General features: G+C 36.7%; 2 protein-coding genes and 1 non-coding gene across 3 annotated transcripts in view; 1 reads left to right on the plus strand and 2 right to left on the minus strand.

Annotated features, from left to right (window-relative positions):
* Window positions 1-2,717: 2,717 nt before the first annotated feature.
* LOC124161862 (60S ribosomal protein L10a) lies at window positions 2,718-7,992 on the minus strand. The gene is made up of 5 exons (XM_046538085.1): window positions 7,736-7,992; window positions 7,420-7,575; window positions 3,353-3,501; window positions 3,007-3,179; window positions 2,718-2,922 (listed from the first exon to the last, which is right to left on the minus strand). Exons 1-5 carry the CDS (start codon window positions 7,738-7,740, stop codon window positions 2,752-2,754), a joined length of 654 nt encoding a protein of 217 aa, XP_046394041.1. The 5' UTR covers window positions 7,741-7,992; the 3' UTR covers window positions 2,718-2,751.
* Window positions 3,243-3,317, minus strand: LOC124163113. The gene has a single exon (XR_006865722.1). It is a non-coding gene; the product is annotated as a small nucleolar RNA SNORD45 (small nucleolar RNA).
* Window positions 7,993-8,047: 55 nt separating the features above from the next.
* The window catches only part of LOC124161861 (sorting nexin-25), a 36,777-nt gene continuing 21,920 nt past the window's right edge, over window positions 8,048-22,904 (plus strand). The window contains exons 1-11 of the mRNA XM_046538084.1: window positions 8,048-8,221; window positions 8,313-8,660; window positions 8,747-8,919; window positions 8,995-9,129; window positions 9,225-9,400; window positions 11,611-11,797; window positions 12,045-12,156; window positions 12,316-12,453; window positions 13,992-14,201; window positions 16,130-16,319; window positions 18,913-19,037. Of these exons, the coding sequence (XP_046394040.1) occupies window positions 8,448-8,660; window positions 8,747-8,919; window positions 8,995-9,129; window positions 9,225-9,400; window positions 11,611-11,797; window positions 12,045-12,156; window positions 12,316-12,453; window positions 13,992-14,201; window positions 16,130-16,319; window positions 18,913-19,037 (1,659 nt within the window). The 5' untranslated portion in view covers window positions 8,048-8,221; window positions 8,313-8,447. The remainder of the gene's footprint in view (window positions 8,222-8,312; window positions 8,661-8,746; window positions 8,920-8,994; window positions 9,130-9,224; window positions 9,401-11,610; window positions 11,798-12,044; window positions 12,157-12,315; window positions 12,454-13,991; window positions 14,202-16,129; window positions 16,320-18,912; window positions 19,038-22,904) is intronic.

Genomic DNA, 22,904 nt, shown 5'->3' on the forward strand with positions numbered 1-22,904 from the left:
CACAATAATTTACGTAAGTAATCTTCTTATTAACGAAATTGAGCAAAATGAACATATTATAAATTCAGTTGGAAGAACATGCAATGAATTGAATGATGCAATACTATATGTCCAGCTTTGGTTTCCCAGTTCAAATAGATACAAATGCTGAACAATCACCCACCGAATGGAATCCACTCGTCTAGGAGCCTAACAATTCCAATGCATTCAGCTGGCAGTGGCCGAAGCTCAAACACTCGTCTCTGAAGCTTGGAGAATTGGAGGCAAGCATTTGGCCAGAAAGTAAAGGGGTATTTGATGGAATTCATAGAGATTTCCTAGGTCCAATTACAGGTAAGCAGTATCTCATTGTAACAGACAGCTTTTCAAAATGGCCTGAGGTATATGAAATGGCAAAGCTTTTCAGAAACTACTATTGAAAAGTTAAGAGACATATTTGCCAGGATTGGGATTCCAAAATTGCTAGCAAGTGACAATGGAAGGCAGTTTGTATCGCAAGAATTTGTAAACTTTTGTGCTGTGAATAAAATTAAGCATGTTACTTCTGCTACATTTTATCCAGCAACCAATGGTGCAGCTGAAAATGCCTTTTAAGGCCGCTATACACGGCTAATGGTCATGCTGAATGATCATTCACAGGATCATGCAAGCAAAATAGAGCATATTCTAATTTTCACTGAATGATCATGCACGTGAAGGTTCATTCATGAATGGTTCCGTCGTACATGGTGAATGACCATGCGAATGAAATCATTCGCCTTGCATAGCAGCCTAAGACTCAAATATTCTATGTATAAGCTATTAAGTGATGATAAACACAAAGGTTGTTCATAAAATACACTGATAAATGGATTTTTGTTCAGCTATAGAAATATTCCACACTGGATAACCAATGAAAGTCCATCTAATGTTGGGTGTTCAAGAGGAACGTAAGATGTAGATTTGATTAGAAATTACATTAGATTGCAAACCTCGGAAACTAAGTGGTAGGGAGATATATTGGATGTAGGAGAAATTTTTTATGCTAGAGATTAAAGGAATGCTAACAGAAGAGTTTGGCAACAATGTAGGGTGGAAGAAGTGTTGGGCTGCAGAAATTATATTGTTAAACTTGAAAATGAAGATCTAATTTGGTGCAGACAAGCTGATCAGATAATTTAAACATGAGAGTTCAATTCAGGTTTGGAGCAAGGGCATGTTATAAATAGTGACTTTGAAGAGCTTGACGACAAAAATGAATTGTACAAGAAATCTTTTGATGGTAGAGTTGAACCTTATTTAAGTCCAATTGATTGTGTAACTAATGAAAAGTGATGAACCCGAGTGAAAGTGGTAGAATATCATTGAAATCTGTCAACAGTAAAGGTAATGAAGGTCCAAGTGAAGATTTGGATTGATAAAAATATTGAAGATATGACAACAAGTAGACCAAAAGAATTATAAAACCACCTAATAGGTTTAATCTGTAATTGTACTGTCATGTAATATGTAAATAAAAATTTTACTGTATAATTAATTGGAATTTGACATGGGAGTGTTGTATATCTATTTTCATTTATTGCTAGATATCCCAAGTAACTTGGCAATTGATTAGTTTTTGGTAGTTATACCAAAAAGGCTGATTTGAGTGTCATAATTAATATTCACACACAGTCGTAATTGATAAATATGGAGTTGTCTCCATAACAGTAACTCAGATTCCTTGGTTTACAACGGAAACAAACTCACCAAGGAGAAAAAAAATCGCTCACTTGATTCTTAAAAACCACATGAAAGGAAGGGAAGAGCTGAGAAATATTCCATTCAATAAGAGTTATTGACATCAGAATTCATAATATTTATTGAAGCAGTTGATAGCATTTTTTTAAACTTAAGAAGTTTGAAAATATTCACAACCTACATGATCAGGTGTCTATCAAAATCCGGCAGATGAGCCCACTACAAATAAGACCCATAAATTATTTGAAAGGCAGCCATGTAGATTTATAAGCCATCCCAAAATTATTACAAGAAACCTCATCAGCTGTAGCCAAAATGTAAGAAGTTTCAAACAGACTATCATTTACCTCTTTTTCACAGCATGCTTACGACTGGAGTAACTCATTAGACTCCAGCCTAGTAACAGACTGCTATTCAGAGAGAATAGCCAAGAGAAAATGAGTTAAGTAAACAACATAACAAAGCTTATAAAACACACCACCACTCAGGTGATCCTTAATAGTTAAAAATCATTACAGGAAAGCAGGTTTTCCCTTCCCTCAGAGGCTACTAGTAAGGAAAAATAACTTCTTCAGACTTAACGGCATCACTTTGTTGGTGTACTTACCCCCCAGAATGCCTTCTGCGAACTCTGTTCACTTCCATATTGAAACAGACTAAAGGGACTTACCAGGTCTTGGTAACACTCACTGCAATAGGCATTTTCAAAATACTTCCCAAGACATAGCAGTATATTAACTTATTCCAAAAGTTATCTGATAACGCAAGGAATTTGAATCTATCGTGCTTTGGAGGGAGGTGGAATAATGCTACCATATGAAAAGTGAAGAATATAATAAAATTGTGAATGATATGCAGAAACTATCAATGTAGTAGTAAATCCACAGAAAATGCCTGGAAGGCCTTTTCAATACGACATTAACAGTGTAATACCCCAATGACTGTGTAAGCTTGAATTAGTGGTATAGGCACCTAAAAAGACAATAATAACACAAAAGGAAAATTCAATGCAAATTTATTTTGCAAGTTGAATTAGTACAACCTCTGTGGTGGGCCCATAGAGGATTTAATATGCAAGGACCTAACATTCTGCCAATGTTTCTTCAGCAATGAAACAAGGAAATTAATTGAAAGATGTACATTTTGCACAAGCTCATCAGGAGACATCTTCACATGACCAACAGCAACTGACAGGCAAAGAACCTATGAAAGAAGAAAAGATAAGCAAATGAACAAACTGAGTAACTTAACAGAAGATTCACACACCATATTGTTCCTAGTACTAACCTTCTTCATTTGAAACTTGATGGTAGATTTAACTTCTTCAATTTTTTGTACCATGCCTTCCTGATGAGTTAGTAAACCAGGGAATTTGCCGGCCTTGTTAAGCCCTGGTCCCAAGAGACGAGGAATTTGTTTAATAAGAGCCTCACTGGCAAGAAATGCATCATATTTCTTTGCTGCAAAGAATAAAAAGGAACATTAGATTTTTATAAAAATGACCACAGGTATGTTACGAAGAGAATCAATCAGAGTAATTCTAGAGCAATTGATTTTTCAACAGCATTTTCAGATAATACATGAATTCATCATGTAGATCAATAGCAAGCATCCAATGAAGGCTTTAACTAACCAAGTTTCTTGACCAGCTTTTTACTCTTGTTAAGCTTCTTTAGGGCCTCGACATCCATGAAGGGAACATTATTTGCCTTGGCTTCATCACAATGCTGCTGGTCACCAAGGATGCAAACACTCATCTTGGGCCTGGGAATATGCTTCAACCTGCACAATAGAAAAGCATTAAGCATACATCATTTCAGAGCCAAACCACCATTACGGCAATTTACAAAATGTAGTTCCTCCCAATATTAGGTACAGATTTATGGAAAAGATATTCGGTGCAAAGCAAGGCCAAAATTTTCAGGTGCTGAACACATTTACAAGTCATTAGTCAACACACTATATGTAACCTCAGATTAACAAGAGCACCTCAATATTTTAGGGATGATATTCACAGCAGAATAGGAACCGGCTGATTCTGCTACACACACCATGATTGACAAGTTTTTGATACCCAAAATCCTCATCACTTTTCCTATCTGAAAGTTTTACTGTCAAGCGAGAAGAGAAAAAGCACCCATATTTCGTGTCTCAATAGGAGAACTCGCATTGGTTCGTTTGGTTGGTTTCGTGGCTCAATAGGAGGCTCGCATCACAGGAAGCGTTCAGGAATGCGTTCACGAATTTTAAAAGAAAAACACTAGTAGAGCAGTTACAGGATAACCCAAAAGCATTTTGGTCATATGTTAGGGAAGTTCAAGGTAAACGATCTACCGTACGTTCGCTGAGAAACGACAATGGAGATGTGTTGACAAGCAGTTACGATAAAGCCAATTTATTAAATTCCTACTTTAAGAGCGTGTTCACGGAGCCTTCCGAAAACTCACCCGAGACCGATGACAATCCCTGTCTACATAAGATGCCAGCTATTGACATTAGTACGCTCGGAATAGAAAATATATTGAAATCGCTTAGTCCAAATAAATCACCTGGTCCAGACGAAATCCCTTCTCGCGTATATAAAGAACTAGCCTCAGAACTTGCCCCCTACTTGCAGTTAATATTCAGTAAATCCATCAAGCAACACGAAGTACCTAATGACTGGAAAATCGCTAATGTAACGCCTATATTTAAAAGTGGAGACAAGGAACAGCCATCTAATTACAGGCCGATATCTTTAACGTCCATCTCTTGCAAAGTCCTTGAACACATCGTAGTCAGCTCGGTAATGAAACACCTAGACGCGCAAAACTTATTAATGGGAAATCAACATGGATTCAGGAAAAGCAGATCGTGCGAAACTCAGTTAGCGCTTTTCGCCCACGATATTTTAGTCTCCGGGGAAGACAACATTCCAGTAGACGCGATTTTTCTTGATTTCAAAAAGGCATTTGATAAAGTACCCCACGGAAAGTTAATAATAAAACTGAAATCTTATGGTCTAGACGAAGATGTCATTTCCTGGATTAGAGAATTTTTGAGCGACCGCGTCCAAAGAGTAGTATTAGACGGTGCAGTCTCCAATGAGGTTAGAGTGACTTCTGGCGTTCCTCAGGGTAGTGTCATTGGCCCACTCCTATTCCTTCTTTATATAAACGACATTGGCGAAGTAGTGCAGAGTAAGTTACGATTATTTGCAGACGACGCTGTAGTTTACAGAGAAATTCGTTCCAGCAAAGATATAGATGAACTAACGAATGACCTTGCTGCTATCCAAGCTTGGTGCGATGCTTGGCAGTTAGAATTAAATTTGGAAAAATGCGTCGTAATGAATTTCTGGAAGAAGAATAACTCCCTACAGCGTAACTATGTCATTCGGGGCACGCAGTTAAAGGCAGTTGAATCTGTGAAATATCTAGGGGTTAGACTCAATAATGATCTATCGTGGAATAAACATATTCGAGAAATAACCGGTCAAGCTAATCGTAAAATGGGTTTTGTTAAAAGAATATTAGGAAAGTGCGACGACAAAGTGAGAGAAATTAGCTACTTTTCCCTCGTTAGACCACATTTGGAATACGCTGCCAGTGTTTGGGACCCTCATGAAAAAGGCTTAATAACAGAGTTGGAACGCGTGCAAAGAAGAGCTGCCAGGTATGTGAAAGGTCGTTACGATAGTCTTGTTAGTGTAACTGACCTCTTACATAAACTCGGATGGGAATCTCTGTCGGACCGTAGATTGAAAAATAGACTAAACCTTTTAGATAAATTCAAGAGCAGTGTCTTTTCTGACGAAGTTAACCATGTCTTGCGGACGCCAACGTACTACGGAAGATCAGATCATATAAATAAAATAAGAGAGATAGATTGCAGAACAGACAGATTCCGAATGTCATTTTTTCCACGATCAATAAGAGATTATAACGGCAGCAATAGAACGCGTAAATAGATTGCATGACTTGTAGTGTAGCCTACTAACCTATGTAAAACTTACTGCATGTTTCTGAATTTCTATTCTATATTCTATTTCTAACAGCATATAGTAGTATAGTTTGTTATTATACGGGACGTTTCTTGGACGGTGTGGTGTGCATGTGGGAGTCCAAATGCATGCTGCATGCTGGTGATTGATCACCCCCTGCCAAACACCCTAGAGGTGGCTCGCAGGGTAATTTGTAGATGTAGATTGGTGATATACAGGATCTGAATGTTGATATTCCCTGAGACTACTATGGTAATACAGAAAAAAGTCTTGGTCTTCTTCCCACATAGGCCCAGGTTCAAGAGATAATCATAAGCAAAGATTTGGCACAGAATGACTCCTTGAGTACACACCTATCACCGGCAACTGGAGCAGCCAAGTGCATTCAGGCACTCACTGTGTCTTTAGCTACAGACACCTGCTCACAGCTCTGGTTTGAGTCCAGGCAAAGATAATTTATTTTCTTTCTTATAACCTGTCGCAGCCCAACCCCATTCACTCAAGTTACATTGATTAGTATCTCACACTTCCATCTTATGTTTCCTATACAGGTACACATGGAACCTACTGCACTAAGCTTTAATTTCAAACGTACAAGAATACCAAGGGCTTTAATTGTTCACTCGACTACATCAACACCGCAACGAACTGCCTGAATTGCTTTGCGATGGTTAATATCCTTAAATTCCCCAGTATTGCCCTGGATTCACTTTTATCACTTAACTTTAATAGTGAGGATGATATCAGCAAAGGGCATATGAAATATTTACAGGGATTTTCCCAAGAATACCACATACTTCATTGAAGTGAATCCTTTGGCTGGATGTCTTTGCATCCAGTTACTAACCCTAGTCAACCTAGAAATAAGACAAGTTTGATTCCCAGTAAATTAAGCAAAAGACAATGAATGTTCCAGCAGAGGCCTCAATAAATGTGTGGAAAAAAATACTTTGCTTTAAATGTTTCTTAGATGAATACTACAACGATTTTCAATAACTCACCAAGAATAAGTTTAATGTGATGTGGGAAAATGAAAACGTTCTTTTGTTGTTACAGAAAGTCCTTCCAACTATCTCTTCTCTATATTACATGCCTTCACACACCGTTCAAAGTTTCGTCGCGTGGCACATGTATCTCCATATAATAGCAGCGCATATCAATCAAGCAATCGTTGGATCTGTACAACAATTTATTTCGCTTTATCCCCAATAAAAACTTCAAGTCAAACAATGAACTTCAAGTTGCTGCTCGAAACTTGGGAGACATGGAAAACCGGTGGAAACCAGAGAAATTTTCTGAACATGAATTGAAATTCTCCATGAGTACCAGCACCCATGGAACTGACTTGGTAGAGCATGTTTCTCCAATAAACTAACAAAAGGAAATGCCTGATAAGGCTAAGATAACCCACGTGACTTCGCACAAAATTTATCATTATTTTTTGAAATCACTAACAACTCTCACTACATAAATTTAACTGAGCGTTTTGAGGGATTTGGGTGTTAGGCAGAAATGAAGATTGAGGAATTAAGTGAAACCACTACACTAAACCTCTACGACGTACCACTCCAAATGGCCGAAGGTTGAAACGAAGACCCAGTTATATTTAAGACCCCGGGCATGGGTCCGCTGGTTAAACCAGCTACCTGACTAAGTACCACTAATACTCCATTGTAATCAGAGTATCAGTATAGGCGGCTTAGTCAGGTGATACGTACTTGACGGTTCCGGAGAAACGCTTGTCCTTCTGGGGATCATAGTTCTTCAAGCCAATTTGTAGTTCAACGGTTTCTAAAAAGTTCCTCTTCTTTTCCTTTGAGTGCTGTAAAACACCATTGACGCACTCGTAGAGCGTTTCTCGAGACACTTTGGAACTGAAAAGCAAAATTGATTGAGTGACACGTGGACAGAATAATACTGTCGATAATTACATATACACATGAGAAATTACTTATTTCCTAATTCAATGAAGGAAATTAACGCTCATATATTGTAAAGATGATCATTATATTTTATGATTCCACGCAAAATTACCTCATTTTTCAGGAATATGGTTTCCTTACGACCGGAAATCCCTGCCTCGGACGTCCACGATGAGAAAATGACTGGAAAGGAAGTTGATCCGTGATTCCATTGGTATCCGTTTTGGCAGCGCCACTATAGCCCCTTGCAAAATCATGGTCTTGGTGGTTTTTTGTCCGCATATAATTCAAACATGGCATGCAAGAAATTCATATTTAAATTTTTTAAACGTGAATTTCTAATGAAAACTTTGGTTTCAGAAGCTTGAAATTGAAAATAGAATACAAGAAGCCCATTTGGCAACATAGGATTGTTTAGGTCCGTAGATAGGTCACATGATGGTATTCGATTGTCATCTGTTTCCTTTTAAAGAGGCAATTCCTGAAGCTGATCAATTAATGGAAGTTTTATCAATGAAAACCCATTATTTGCAAGAAAATATATTTATTTGTTTGTATTCGATAGCTCGGCATTCCCTGTAGAGGAGGATTCAGAAAAGTAATCTTACATAACATCGATGCAATGCCAATTGTTTGAATTTTGTGCGCAAAGGCCCTGTATCTATATGTTAAGTGTTCTTTTAATTCAGGTCTCACGGACTGTATCTCAGGATGTGCAGACTTAGAGACCGAATGCATCGTTCAAGTGAGTAGAGAAGGTTGCTATGCGTTCACATCTAACTCGGGCCTCTTAAAATTTCCGTTGCTCTTTGCAGTTGAACGACATGAATATAGGTATTATCATTGGGGGATCGTTCGGTCTGATCCTTTTGTATCACCTAAACTGGGTGACAATATTCATATTCAGTTTAGTGATTGTAGCATCAATGGGGTTAGGTATTTCTTCGGTTATTTGCGCGCATATAATACTCTCCTCTAAACACAACGTTGAAGTATCACCTCCTATAGAGTTGGAGACATTAGACAAGCTTCTCCAGGTAAAAAGAGAAATGGAATTCTAATATCTAATCTAAGTGTTTCTCGTCTTTACATCGCTAAATTAATTTGGATTTTCCACTGACAGAAGCCGGAGTGGGTGAACAAGGATGTTCCAGCGCATCTACGATTTCCTGTAATATATGGAAGAGTTGTCGATGGCTTATTGCATCAATTAGTGGACCTAATTCTGCGCGATTTTATTACCCCCTGGTTGAAAGACTTAACGTTCAACCATGAAGACCACTTGCTTGATATCAAGTATGGAGTATTTGTTTGAATTTTTCATGCCTTAATTATCAGAGCATTATCAAATTTGCCATTCTATCTTCGCAGGGATGCCATTTGGAAAGCAATTCAGAATCTTCAAGAAAGACTAAGCCGTATAGACGAAGCAAAATTGGTTGCCGGCGATATGATTGTCAAAGTTACCCAGCATTTCGAAAAAATTAGAGTTGCAAGAGCAATGGTGTAAGTACATATGTCGCCAAAATTTTATGAAATTAAATTTAATGTCTTGAAATTACAGGTTAATTACAAGTACCTAACGTATTATCTTTGTACAGAGATGGGAGAGACAAAACTCCGGTCCTCGCTCTGTCGCCTCATCTTATGAGTAGGGAACGTGAGGAGCAGTATCTGAGAAGGGTTTCCGAACTTGCCGTGACGTTGTTGCTCCCTCCTCCGTATTCAAGCTGCCGCCCTCTTTGCCATTTACTGCGTGAAGTTTTAGCATGTGCAGGTAAGCCCATGCCTCTTTATGTTTTTGATTTTTTTCTTTTACAGTTTTTAATATCAAAATTGTAATAGTGTGTAGTGGAATGTAGTTTTATTAGAATAATTTCCCCTTAACTACTGTGAAACCTTTGTCCCAGTATTTTTGTGAAAAATAAAAAAAAGCATTATCATTTTTGAATGCTTGCTAAAATATACATTAAAGCTGTCAAGCTATCTGTATTTTATGTGGTTAATAGGAGTGGTTTGAAACACCAAACTAATGTCCACTTGGTTATATCTTTCAAAAGAAATTATTACTCTAAAATAGGAAATTTATTTAATTCCATTTGTCGTTATGGCTTAATTACGAGGAATTTGTTGTATTATGTTACTGCATTTGGGTTTACTTCACCACGTGCATAAATTGAAGATGCTTTTCTTACTTATATCAATTTACCAGGTATAAGCGTAAAAGATGTTTCAGGAGTTCCATCAAGTAATTTATGTAAACTCCCTGAACATATTAAATAGTCAAAGCAGTTCCAAAAATTTGTGAAATATTTGTACAACTCCTAGAATGATAATAGGTATGTAGCCAGAAGGTCAATGCAAATTGCTACTGAAGTCCACGATTGAATTATTAAACTTTGTACTTTCTCTAGAATTTATTTGAAACTTGTTCAATATGTTTCCCCATATTGTGGCAGATTTATGTGTACTGTTCCAGTGCTCATTCATTCCAGTGGTCATTCCACTGAGGATATACTCGTGTAATATAATGTATGAAATGGAAAATCAGGAAGAACAAAATTGTCATGTGTAACTGGCCTCAATGCCCAGGTTTGCGATGAAGAAGGAATTTGATATTTTTTGGCTCTCTTCCATTACATAATTCTTACTCTGGTTATAGCCAACACCACATACCCTTTTTGTTTATGAAATAAAATTCATATTGCTATCCAAGGGCATACCCAGGGTCAAAAATGGGGGGGGGGGGGGCAAGCCATGGTTGTTCAAGTTGTAGGTAAGTTTTAAGCATGGAAAAGGTGAATGAAATCAACATTTTAAGGAAACTATAACAGCTCTTTATTGTTTTTTAAATTATTTGCTCGAAAAAATGTTATTTTCCTCAAAGACATTTGCGAATTTTGCTTCTAGGGGGGCAGCTGTCCCCTCCTGCCTCTTGCTGGGTATATCCCTGGTGCTATCACGGGGAATCTTTATCTATAGCTCACAATGAATAAATATAAATAATGCGGTATTAAACCATGCAGTTCACAAATGTTTTTGATGGATCCATCAATGATATTACCAGACTTAATGAATATTACTTACACTTACATCCAGAAATTTTGTTAATTGTTTCAATGACTCCATCCTGCAAGTTATCCATTATGTTCTTCTTTCAGTTTGCTCTGTTCCAATGAGCTGAAAGTATGGGGTTTGAACCATGGGTGGTACAGTTTCTATTTGCAGTAATTAAGCATTGATTAACTAAGTGCAGAGTATTGATTGTGGGACCTCATGTCCTTTGACCGATGGATAACCTTACATCCAACATATTATGGATTTCACAATCACAATGAAATTTCATTCATTGATCCTCAACAGATGCTAAAATAATCTACAACATCCGTCCCTCTCTCAAAATAATTCACAACAGATTTTAATCATCACTAACATTCTGTAAAAACTTATTTTTTTGTGAAAATTTTGATGAGGAAAGCATGTGAAGCCATTCACTGGCTCTCAAAATATCATATTTGGAATAATTATGTGTTGGACAGACAAATGCACCATGCATATATCATACGTAATTAGGTTCTGGACAGTTTGAGGGTAGTCATATTGGTACAGTGATTTAAAGGTATGTATATTTTATAGTATCACAAAAGCTAGCTTATTAAATTTGTACAGCTTTTGATTCTCAATAGGAGGTTACTGAAAGCCTGCCATACTAATGAGGCTATGCTTTGGCATCCTGTTCATTGCAAACTGCTGCATTTTATGCATTTTTTCCCACCAAACAAAAACTTGTTTGAAAGTTTATATTTAAAACAAGTACTCTTAGTCAACGCATACATTTTGCTGTCAGTGGTATATTACTAATTAGGTCCTGAGGCCCTTTTTAATGTGGTACATACCCAACTTTTCTTGAAAACACTCATGCTGATTTTTTTGTATCATCGTATGATATGGATCCTCTCTGATAATGGGTTGCCTGTCTTCTTTTAGTGCTCTACCCTGCTATTAAACATCTGTGCGATCCAGACAACATTAATCAAAGGATAATGGCTTATGTTAAAAAGCTTGAGCAAGATACTGAGCTTCACAACAGATTTTATACCTATGCACCTAGCTTTGATGAATTCATACAGTTCATAAAAAAAAGCAATGATATTGAACTGTTGAGGCACATAAGGTAGGCACCTATGCATATGATAACATCTGCCTAATTTTTCAATAGCTTTCATACATTGTGATCCATATAAAGTCTAAAATTGTTGGCTTAATAAACTCTCTTTAATGATCCGATATTTCTATTTAACCACTCTGTGGATGTACATATGCAGACACAAACAATATGATTTATGTGTATAAGTATTGATGACAAAAAAACTAATTTATCCCTTAGTGGAATATCATGCTTGAATTATTCTTTGTTTTAGATACAGCATAGTGACGGAAATAATGCAACGGACTACAATACAAAGTTTGAAAAAACAAAAAAGTAATGATAAAGAGCAATCTCAGGCGATGAAGAAAGAAGAAATCTTGCAGGTCAGTTGGTTTGTTTAATTTTGCCATCCCATCAAGTCATTGGTTGTACTCAAACTCACAAATATGTACTTCGTAAGCCCTCTTATTTAATATGTTATTGATTCGATGGTATTCATTCCATTTTTATTGGTAATTGTGCATGCTGCATCTATTTTCTAGGCGCGTAAAGAAAGGCGTTACATGAATCAGCTTGCATATGCCAAAAATTTATGTGAAAAAAAGCTTAAGCTTCTGGGATGGTTGAGATACCCTCAAGAAGAATTTGACTTCGACTGTGATGGAGTGTCTGGTCGTGAGGTAATTGGTTTTTATTCTCTTTAGAATATTGGATCATTCAATTCATATTTTGTAAGCAGTTATGGACCTTATATGTATTTACATACAGTGGAACCTCGTTAAAGCGAGTACGGGCTATAGCGACACCCCCGCTATTACGAGAGATAGCCGATGCACCGTCAATTGACCCTATAATAAGCGTGTTAAAAAATTCGTTTTTACGAGACCCTTTCGACGTCGGCTCTCGCCATAGCGAGGGTTTCACCGCCGGAAGACTTTCATCAAGACTCCTTAACCTCTGTAACTGCTAGCGATCTGTTAGAAATGAAGTTAATGGAGTGCTCAGTCTCAAATTTATGTGGTAAACTGTCGTTCGATAAATATAATGATTGACGAAACAATGCTTTGCATGATTTTTATTCAATGCGGTGCTTATTAATTGTTTGAATAGTTAGTCGTTATTTGAGTAAGGAAATTTAGTGATGCAAAAAAACATCGCCTTTCGTCTGGATTTATGCTTACGTTTATTGGATAGATGTTTATCTGTCGCCGCACCACTCCTGTTCCTGTATATCTGTTCGCAACAGGTATATTGGCTATTATTTGCTCCACCTCCGGTAAAGCGACAATTCGCTATAGCGAGTATTTATTAGTGCACCGTGGGGTGTCGTTATATCGAGGTTGCACTGTATATCATTGGAAACAGTTTAGAGTATTTTCTACTGCCAGTGTACTACCTCTAAAAATAATTTTTCTCAAGATTTATTTATATGAATATACAGTAAGTCCAGTATAGGAACAAGATTCATTTCAAGACCTTGTTCGTAAGTTGAAAGCTGAAGTTACCTATAATGAACTGCGGCAGTAGAAATTGTTTGCTTTAAAAAGTAGCATTAAAAGAATTATCACAGTATGTACTCAAAGTAATACATGATTCACTATTGGTCATCAGTTATGTAATACTTTATTAGTCATACTATGCTACACTTTCTATTAAGTAATATTTTTGAATGCGTGCCTTCAATGGAAAATATCCATTTCTATACCTCAATTGCAAAAACGCTCAACAATCACCCATTGGATCAAATCCGTTCATCTAGTAGCTCAACAATACGAATCCACTCAGCTGGTAGTAGCTGAAGCATAAATGCTTACTTCTGAAGCTTGGAGAATTGGAGGTGAGCGTTTACGCTACGGCTTGCGCCAACTGAGCAGATTCGTATTGTTGGAATACTAGATGAGCGGATTGATTCAGTGGGCGATCGTTGAGAATTTTTTAAGTGGAGGTATCGATATAATACGATATTATGGCTAATTTTTGTTATAGCATGGAATTTGTCATGCACGTTTGGCCCAAAGTGCAACTTCAACGTCACATCGGTCAACTTCTAAAGCACCTAATTCGAAATTTCGATCATGTTTGAATTTTTCAATTAGGCATAAATGTTCGTATCCTTGAAAGTTCATTAGTCTAATCTTTGTAAGTTGAGGACTTACTGTACTATTCTGTGGATGTGTAAGCTTTATTTAGATGTTATACATTAATTAACTTTTTGCAGATACTTCCGATTGAGAATGTGCTTTCTAATGTTGTTGGAAGGAAGTTCTTTGCTCAATTTCTGGAAGGTGTGGGATGCCCTGCCCTTGTTGGCTATTGGGGAGCTGTTGAGGAGCTTCGTCAAGCAGATCGTAAGCAGTGGCACCAGCTGGGAGCTGAAATATTTTATGCTTATGTCCATCTTCCTACTGGGAAAGTGAAAGTAGACAAAGTATGTGGACCATTGAAAAAGTTTAAAGATATATTTCTAGCAATTGTAAATTCAAATGCTTGGTTCTGTCACAATCAGTAAATTTTGTCAGCTGACCTTATCCAATTCATTTAAGTAAGCAGTGGTTTGATTGTACATAATATGTATTTGGATCTGATTTTCATCTCAATTTTTGCCCAGAGCCTAGGTATTTCAATTATACTTTAAGTTATTAGTTGCACTGCCCACCTCAGAGGGTTGTGATGGCTGTATAGATAACAAATGAAGATGTATTCATTGTTTCTTATAAATTGAACTTTTTATATGCCCTACAGGGTGAAAAATAACTACATAATGTATTAAGTCTTGTGCATTCAATGAAGTTATTTATTTTGGCTGTTTTACACCATTTTAATTTTCATTCTGATATGCTGAGGCACAGTTCATGTAAAAATTGCATTGTACATAAGGCAAAACTTCATGGAAAAATAAGTTATCAGCTACATTGATATGGTGAATGTCACTTGTGAATTCTAATTTGAAAGGTTTCTGATTTTGTTTATTAGGTAAAAATTTTTCACATCTTTGGTGAATAGAGTAGAGCAAAGGTTTTAGATCCAAGTATATGGTAAATATGTATGTTACATATCAAATATTTAAGTAAACCGGGACTAGCCACGGTGATAACTTTTACAGGAGTCACCCGCAATGCATAAATTGTGTTAAAAATGATTACCAGGATACTGGTCAAGGCGAATCATTTTTTCCCTGTGGATTTTTCGCACATATCAAAGATTCCACCGAATTACTCCGGAAACTGTCTTTTATTTTATTAGATGTTAAATTTTTTCTTGATCAAAAATCTTTGTGTAAAAAATCTAAATAATTACATAAATAGCACACATTACCTTACTACCAATTTTACTTTTTGCCACAAGTGTGTTTAGTACATGGCCTTTTGAGTGTATTCATGAATGTACATATCTAGGTTTTGTCATCTAGGGTTTTATACCATGATGAAACTTGAAGAGTGAATGGGTAACTCCATTAAGATAATAGGAATAGGGTGGTTTCCTATTATTTTTTTATTGCTTTAATCGAAAGATTATTACTCCTGGAGTACGTATTTCACGGTTTTAGATTTTTAAACAACATCTATTTTTCGCGATTAAATGAAAAGTGAAAATTTTCAAGCGCGCGAAAACGCGACGCTTAAGTATGAATGTCGGGAAATATCCCCGTACGTCGTATTTCTGGTTCCCCCTCCCGCCCGGTGAGGTGACCTTGAGGCGAGGCTTAGCGCTGATACGTCGCAGGATGCTAGCGGATAGCTGAGTACCTTGCTGAAAGGTAGCGCTTGGCTTAAAAAAGGTTTATTAATACCTTATCAAATGAAGAAAACTTTCCGAACTTAGCCAGTTTTAATAGGTGATTATTAAGACACGTTTCCCTGAGCTCTGTGCCTCATGCATGCATTGGTAACCTCAGACGATGTATAACTCCTATCCTCTCGTGTAGAAACTAGGTCCCTGTGACGTCATGCGGAGTTGAATCGCATGGGCGCCAATCTGGCCTTTTTCAAATGAGGATAAAATTTGACCCTTGCCATTCGTCTAAACCGGTATTTCAAAAACCAAATAATTTGTGTATTATGAATACACTAATGGTGGGTAATGAATCGCAATCAATGCCTTTCGTTTTCTTTGATGAAGGAAACTACCCTATTGGCTTTTAATTTAGGCATTTACTTTTGGCTCATACAATCTCTGTACAATGTAATTCGATTTTAATTTAATTAAGTAGTAAAATTATCTTTTTGTCTGTTTTCCATTTCACATGAATTATTGCACAATATTTTCCTCAATAGCTTTGATTTGGCGTAATTGGTAATATTCTTTGAGATGTAGTTTGATCTTATTTATGATTTTGTGTGTATTTTTTAATTCCAGGCTGTTAGGAAAAAAATGGAAGCATTCCTATTGGGAGACGGAGGACATGAGGTTTTCTTTGAGGTGCAGGAAGAGGTTTTTCGTGTTCTTGAAAAGCAGTATCCAAATTTTGCCGTCAGTGAACTGTATGGAAATATGCTCACAGCTATGGATGAAGCAGCAAAGGCAGAATTTTTGCAATCGGAAAATTGTAAGTCAGCTAAATATGTACTTGGTCTAGTTTAAATCTTACTTGGCAGAAACAGCCTTAAGACGCCATAATAGCTATAACATGGGGTAAAATTTGCATTATAGGCAATAGGTATTATAGCCAAGGTATATGTGTAATGAATAAATGAGTGAGACTGTAAGTCGGTGACTGACATTTTCAGGATTATCTCCGTGGTAAAATAAAACTTATGTAAATTAGTTCTTTTTCAAGCTTGATTATTAGTACGTATCTCCACCAGTCTTTACCCGCAGATGTCATTTCTAGGGGGCTCCTATGTTGCTGGTTTAACCCTTTAAACTTTCTTACCAGCTGATTTTTGTTATTTTTTGCATATCTCAATTATTTTACAACTAATTAAGAGATATTATGAAAGAAACCCCAAAAAAAAGTAAATGCGTTTTCAAGCATGTTTTCCTTAATGGGAACACGCCACAAAATTTTGTTATTGCTTGAAAAATAAATACAGTGAAACCTCGATATAACGACACCCCACGGTGCACTAATAAACACTCGCTATAGCGAATTGTCGCTTTACCGGAGGTGGAACAAATGATAGCCAATATACCTGTTGCGAACATATATACAGGAACAGGAGTGGTGCGGCGACAGATAAACATCTATCCGATAAACGTAAGCATAAATACTGACGAAAGGCGATGTTTTTTTGCATCACTAAATTTCCTTACTCAAATAACGACTAACTATTCAAACAATTTATAAGCGCCGCACTAAATAAAAATCATGCAAACATTGTTTCGTCATCATTATATTTATCGAACGACAGTTTACCTCATAAATTTGAGACTGAGCACTCCATTAACTTCATTTCTAACAGATCGCTAGCAGTTACAGAGGTTAAGGAGTCTTGATGAAAGTCTTCCGGCGGTGAAACCCTCGCTATGGCGAGAGCCAACACCGAAAGGGTCTCGTAAAAACAAATTTTTTAACACGCTTATTATAGGGTCAATTGACGATGCATCGGCTATCTCTCGTAATAGCGGGGGTGTCGCTATAGCCCATACTCGCTTTAACGAGGTTCCACTGTATATACTTGACCCAAAAACTAAGTTTAGCAATGTAATATATATTGATCTATTGAATAAATTTGTCAATGGAGAGTGAGTATAGAGAAAAATATCGAATGAACTGCATACTCAATATGGAGGTGATGAAAACAACCAATTTTGAAAAGGTATAATTAATGACCAATGTACCTATACAAAATTCATGCGATTCACTTTAAAAAATACTTCCATACTTTATTTACATAACAAAAGCTATAAAAGTAATCAAAGGTACGAAATATAATTTTCATGAATTTTTATAAATCTGTTCCTTTATGGGAACATTGGACTGTAAACAGTTAAGCTCCAATCACTCGAAGGTCAAAAAAAAAAGTTTTGTTTTTTTATTATTATTGACTGTCCTTCATTTAGTAAGAATTGTAATGTTTCTTCCATATCTCACTAAATGATTCAACTTGTGGGTTGGTTTGGATAGGTGAGGATAGTACTCGGCCCAGCCTTAGCCACCGGCATGTGAATATGTATCACACATTTAGGGCAGGCAGGCAAATTTCTTTCCCTGAGCCACCTCGTATTTTGAAAATTTGGGAAGATTCACCTAGGATATGAACCCTTCGATTATACCCAGCTGCTTTCACAGCTAAGCACCATGTTCAAATGCCGTATATGTCTAAATATAGTCCCCCCTTTTTTTCCAAAAATGCCTTATGGTAAAAGTAAAGGGGGACTATATTCAAACGCATTTTTTTAACTTTTCCCGAAACTGAAGCCTCAAAATTAGGGGGGGGGGGCGATATATTCAGAGGGGGACTATATTCGGAGAAATACGGTATGTATAATTCACCTAGTTTTGTCTGTTTTTCTTTTTTGTAAGCGTAGTAATGAAATATTTAGGTAATTGTAAATGATAAATACAATAAAGTACGTGGTGCAAATTCTTGGTGACAAACTTCTTCCTTTGAGTATGCACTAGTTTTTATGCACAAGAAAGAAGAAAATAAATACTACTATGCACAAGCTATCAAAATACAAGCCACTTGTACTTGGCAGCATCTATTTTCTTCTTTCTCGATTCCGTAGTTTGAGATGTCCCAACTCTATATTGGTTCTATTGATTTGTAAGTTCCGGTTTAATCCCTGGCATCAGTTCTTGGTCTCATTTCTTTGGTCTGGCTCTTAGTCAAGTACTCCTTTTTCATTGACTACTTTTTAACTATATGAATGATTTTTGTTTATTTATTGGGAAAACTGCCTAAAATAACTGCCTGTTATCTCACAAGTTTCACTCCATTTGAAGCACGTGATGTTAGTTGTGCTAATGGTAAATTTTAAGTAAGTAATTTTGGTAACAATCCTTTTTTACTTCAGTTTGGATTCCCGTCCTGAGTTCAAGAACAGGTGTTACCCAAGAACTGAAGGAACAAAGTGACCCAACCCTAGTCCGAACACTTCTCCCCATGTCCTTTCTGTGTACAGGGAACAATATATTAAATGAGGCATAGGTTGAATTGTTTAAAACTTTTCATATTCTCTTACTGCTAAAATAGCACTGGAGGAGGCTGGAGACAATTCTGGTTGTGGTGGCCAAACACCTCTTCATGTTGCGGACCATTCAAATTATGCAAGGAAGAAGCTGGACCAGCTTGAGGAAAGATTGAACAATAAGATGCAGGTTTGTTGTGTTTTTTTATTTTGTTACTGACAAAGAGTATTTTTCTTACATGTTTATTGTCGTTACCAGAATTAGGTCATTATAATTACATATAAGATTTTAAAAATACTTGAAAAGATAATTAAATACTCTCTATTTTACAAAGATGCTAAAATATAGGCGCCAAATGTATGCAAATACATCATGAAAATATCATAATAAGACTCATTATTCTATATTAGGTTAGTATTAAACCAGATAATACTCTATGGTGAATGTGATCAACCATTAAGAATAGGGTAGTTTCCTTCATCAAAGAAAATGAAAGGCATTGATTGCAATTCGTTACCCACCATTAGTGTATTCATAACATACAAATTATTTGGTTTTAGAAATACCGGTTTAGACGAATGGCAATGGTCAATTTTATCCTCATTTGAAAAAGGCCAGATTGGCGCCCATGCGATGCCACTCCACGTGACGTCACAGAGACCTTGTTTCTATACTAGTAAATAGGAGTTTTACATCGTCTGAGATTACCAGTGCATGCATGAGGCACAGAGCTCAGGGAAATATGTCTTAATAATCACTTATTAAAACTGGCTAAGGTCGGAAAGTTTTCTTCGTATGATAATGTATTAATAATCCTTATTTAAGCCAAGCGCTACCAGCTGGCAGGGTACTCTGCTGCCTGCTAGCATCCTGCGTCGTATCAGCGCTCAAAGCCTTGCCCCAAGGTCACCTCACTTGCGGCAGCGGGAACCAGAACGACGTCACACAGAGTTTTCCCAGCATTCATACTTAGCCGTCACGTTTTCGCGCGCTTGAAAATTTTCACTTTTCATTTAATCGCAAAAAATAGATATCATCATTTAAAAATCTAAAGTGTGAAATGCGTACTCCAGGAGTAATAATCTTTCAATTTAGGCAATAAAAAAATAATAGGAAACCACCCTAATGTTATGTTAGTGGAAGAAATAGATGTGTGCGTAAAATCAGTCGTTGGAAGTATGATTTTGTGTATTGCTTAATCTGGAAATTAATGAACGAAGTGAATTTCACATATGTAATTTAAATGTCTGGTTTCAACCCATTCAGGATGTACTCAATCTTAAATTCATGTGCTTAATGGGGGCAGAAGAAGAGTACCTAAAAGTGATGGAAGGTTAAATTAAGGGAAAGGAAAAGGCAAACAATATCATTAGAAAAAGTCATCCATGATGTCTATTGAACAAATACCTGTGGAGTCTAGGGCATCCACCTTCCACTAAAATATTTACGGCCAAGAGTAATGATAGAAAAATGTCGGTCGAAATAGATTTTTGATCTAAATGAAAAGATCGATTGATCAAAAAAATAGGCAGTTCTTTAAAAAATAAGTTTTACAAAATTAAGTTTGTTACTCATTTGCTAAACACTCCAGGCACACATTTGTGTGGTAGAAAAAATATACTCAAAATACATGCTTGAATTATTTTTATTAAAAATTTACAAATGCACGCACATTAAGGTTTTGGGTAGAGATGTGCGAATAGTATCCGTGAATACTCGAATACCTCGAATACTGGAAAGTATTCAATATTCGAGATCTTGAATAATTATGCTAAAGGTACAACATCGAAACCTCAAATACTTTGAATTTCGCACCATGCACTGTCACATGCACGTCGATGGTAGTTGACTCGGAAAAATGTAGAGAACTCTATTCATTTAGTGCTTGCAGCGCCATTTTAGGCAAGTAGACGAACTACATCAAATTCGTGGATTAGAGAGCTGAAAAGAGTTCAACGTGGGGAACCGAAAATGATCGGGTGAAAAAAATCCACAAACCCCCACCAGGAGAACCTCAGTGCCGTGGGATAGTAACTACGTAGCACAATTCCCAAAATCCGCTACCCCCTCCATCCATCAGCCCTCGGCCAACTGCTGCATGAGTCATCTTTTACGCCAGAAGATGTCTAACACCTTTATTGGATTGAATTATTAGTAATGTGCGCGTAATTTAAAAAAGAATAAGACCAAACACGATGTATTTCTGACTTTATTTAAGCATTTTACGCAGGAAATAAATGTCAAAATATGACGGAGACTTAGAATTCTGGCAAAACTCGATATCCTCGCAGCTGAGCTTCTCGGAAGTTGATGTGGTATTTTTTTCCAAAAACTTATATCAAGTTACAATTTATTAGTTACGCGATAAATATCTATTGTCATAGTCACAGAAAAAGGGATATTTTCTCAGGATATTTGGTGTCTCCGTGCTAGCAACTCGAATTCGTCTGCTTATCTCGTGAGAACTTCCAAAGATGGACTGAAAATAATTGAAGAAGAATAAAATCTGGTGGAGAAGCGCATGTATTTTGCAAAATGCCTTGGAATTTCCGCTAGCCCTTGACAGTAGGAGAGGGGGTAAAGCGAGCTACCTGTTAAAAATAAGAAGTTGGAGGAAGTCGAGTATCAGATGGGCGTGCCACTGAAATGGCGTTTGGCGGATAAGAATGTATACATCAGACAGAAATCCATTGTAGCAGTGTAAATGCCGAGACGGCATGAAATAATTTTTTCGCGAGGTGGTGTGTCCCCTTAAGATATTTGAAAGAGATGTTAGTTGAATCGACTATAACCCCAAATTGTTTCCATAAAATTAAAATATTCCATTAATCAGCTAAAAGGAAATCACAATTACTTGCCAAAATCTTGGGTTTCCTGCTGCATAGGCAACCTAGTCAAACATTCCCGCATTCATCATTTTTTTTCGTCCATCCCCTTGAAAAACGATAGATCGAGGTTCAACTATATAACTTTTTATTTATATATTCATTAAGAGGAATAGAAGAAGAAAGGTATGTTTATTATGCTTTGCGCAATTCTAGTATTTGAGGTATTCGAAATTTCAGGTATTCGAATATTCAAGCAATGATTAAATATTCGAATTCGATATTCGAGTTCGAGAAATCTGCTATTCGACCCATCTCTAGTTTTGGGTTTACCACTTGGAATAATTAGGCTTTCCAAATGTATAAGAAAAAGCAAGTGGTTGAAATGCTTTCTTGATGATCGAGGGTGTGCCTTTCAAATAGGGAAGTGCACTAATTTTTTTTTATTGCTGAATTTGAAAGCTTAGCCTAAAAAAGAAACATTAGTATAGTCACTTTTATTTTCTGCATCTGGGGTATGCACTTTAAAACGTTTTGAAAGTCGGAAAATTTCATGTTGCGCTGAAACACAGTGCCTCCATCTTGATTGAGATGTGACGTCACAAGGCAGTAGTCACCAGTGGAGTATCGCTGTATTCCGTCGCCTTCTTTAGCGCGGCGAGAGTTTCCGGGAATCGGTGGAGTTTGCTTCCTAAAAATGTCGTCTAGTACCGAAAACATGAATTCAAAATAGAATTATAAATGATTTTTTGTTCCAAATTTCATCTTGACGTCGAAACAAAAGCCTGGAGAAGATATTCATTCCCGTGCCTTAAGCGCAAGCTATACGGAATAAATGGTTCAAGGCTGCTCCTGACTCTTGCCTATCGATGATATCCTGTTTTGAAGATCATTTGAAGGTATTGTAAGATCAAATTGATATTTATATTATAATAATTTACTTAATAGGTACCTCAGTCACATCAGAAAGTGTGTTGAGTCAAAATATAGCATCTTCCGCGTAGACCTACGTAATTTATAAACTGAAAGTAGTTTGGTTAAAGAATTATGGCGCGACTGTTATTTTACACGGCCGGGCAAAATGCGTACTTTGCCCATGATGTGTGCATATATGATAAAAACGATTTTTGTTAAAGATAACCTTTATTTGTTGAAATTAGTACATTTATAGGTGATACAGATATAAAGGTACACGGCAGGTCGTGCGGCGTAATTTGTACTCCACTGGTGA

This window comes from Ischnura elegans, chromosome 7 (assembly GCF_921293095.1).
Source record: "Ischnura elegans chromosome 7, ioIscEleg1.1, whole genome shotgun sequence".
NCBI classification, from domain to species: Eukaryota; Metazoa; Arthropoda; class Insecta; order Odonata; family Coenagrionidae; genus Ischnura; species Ischnura elegans.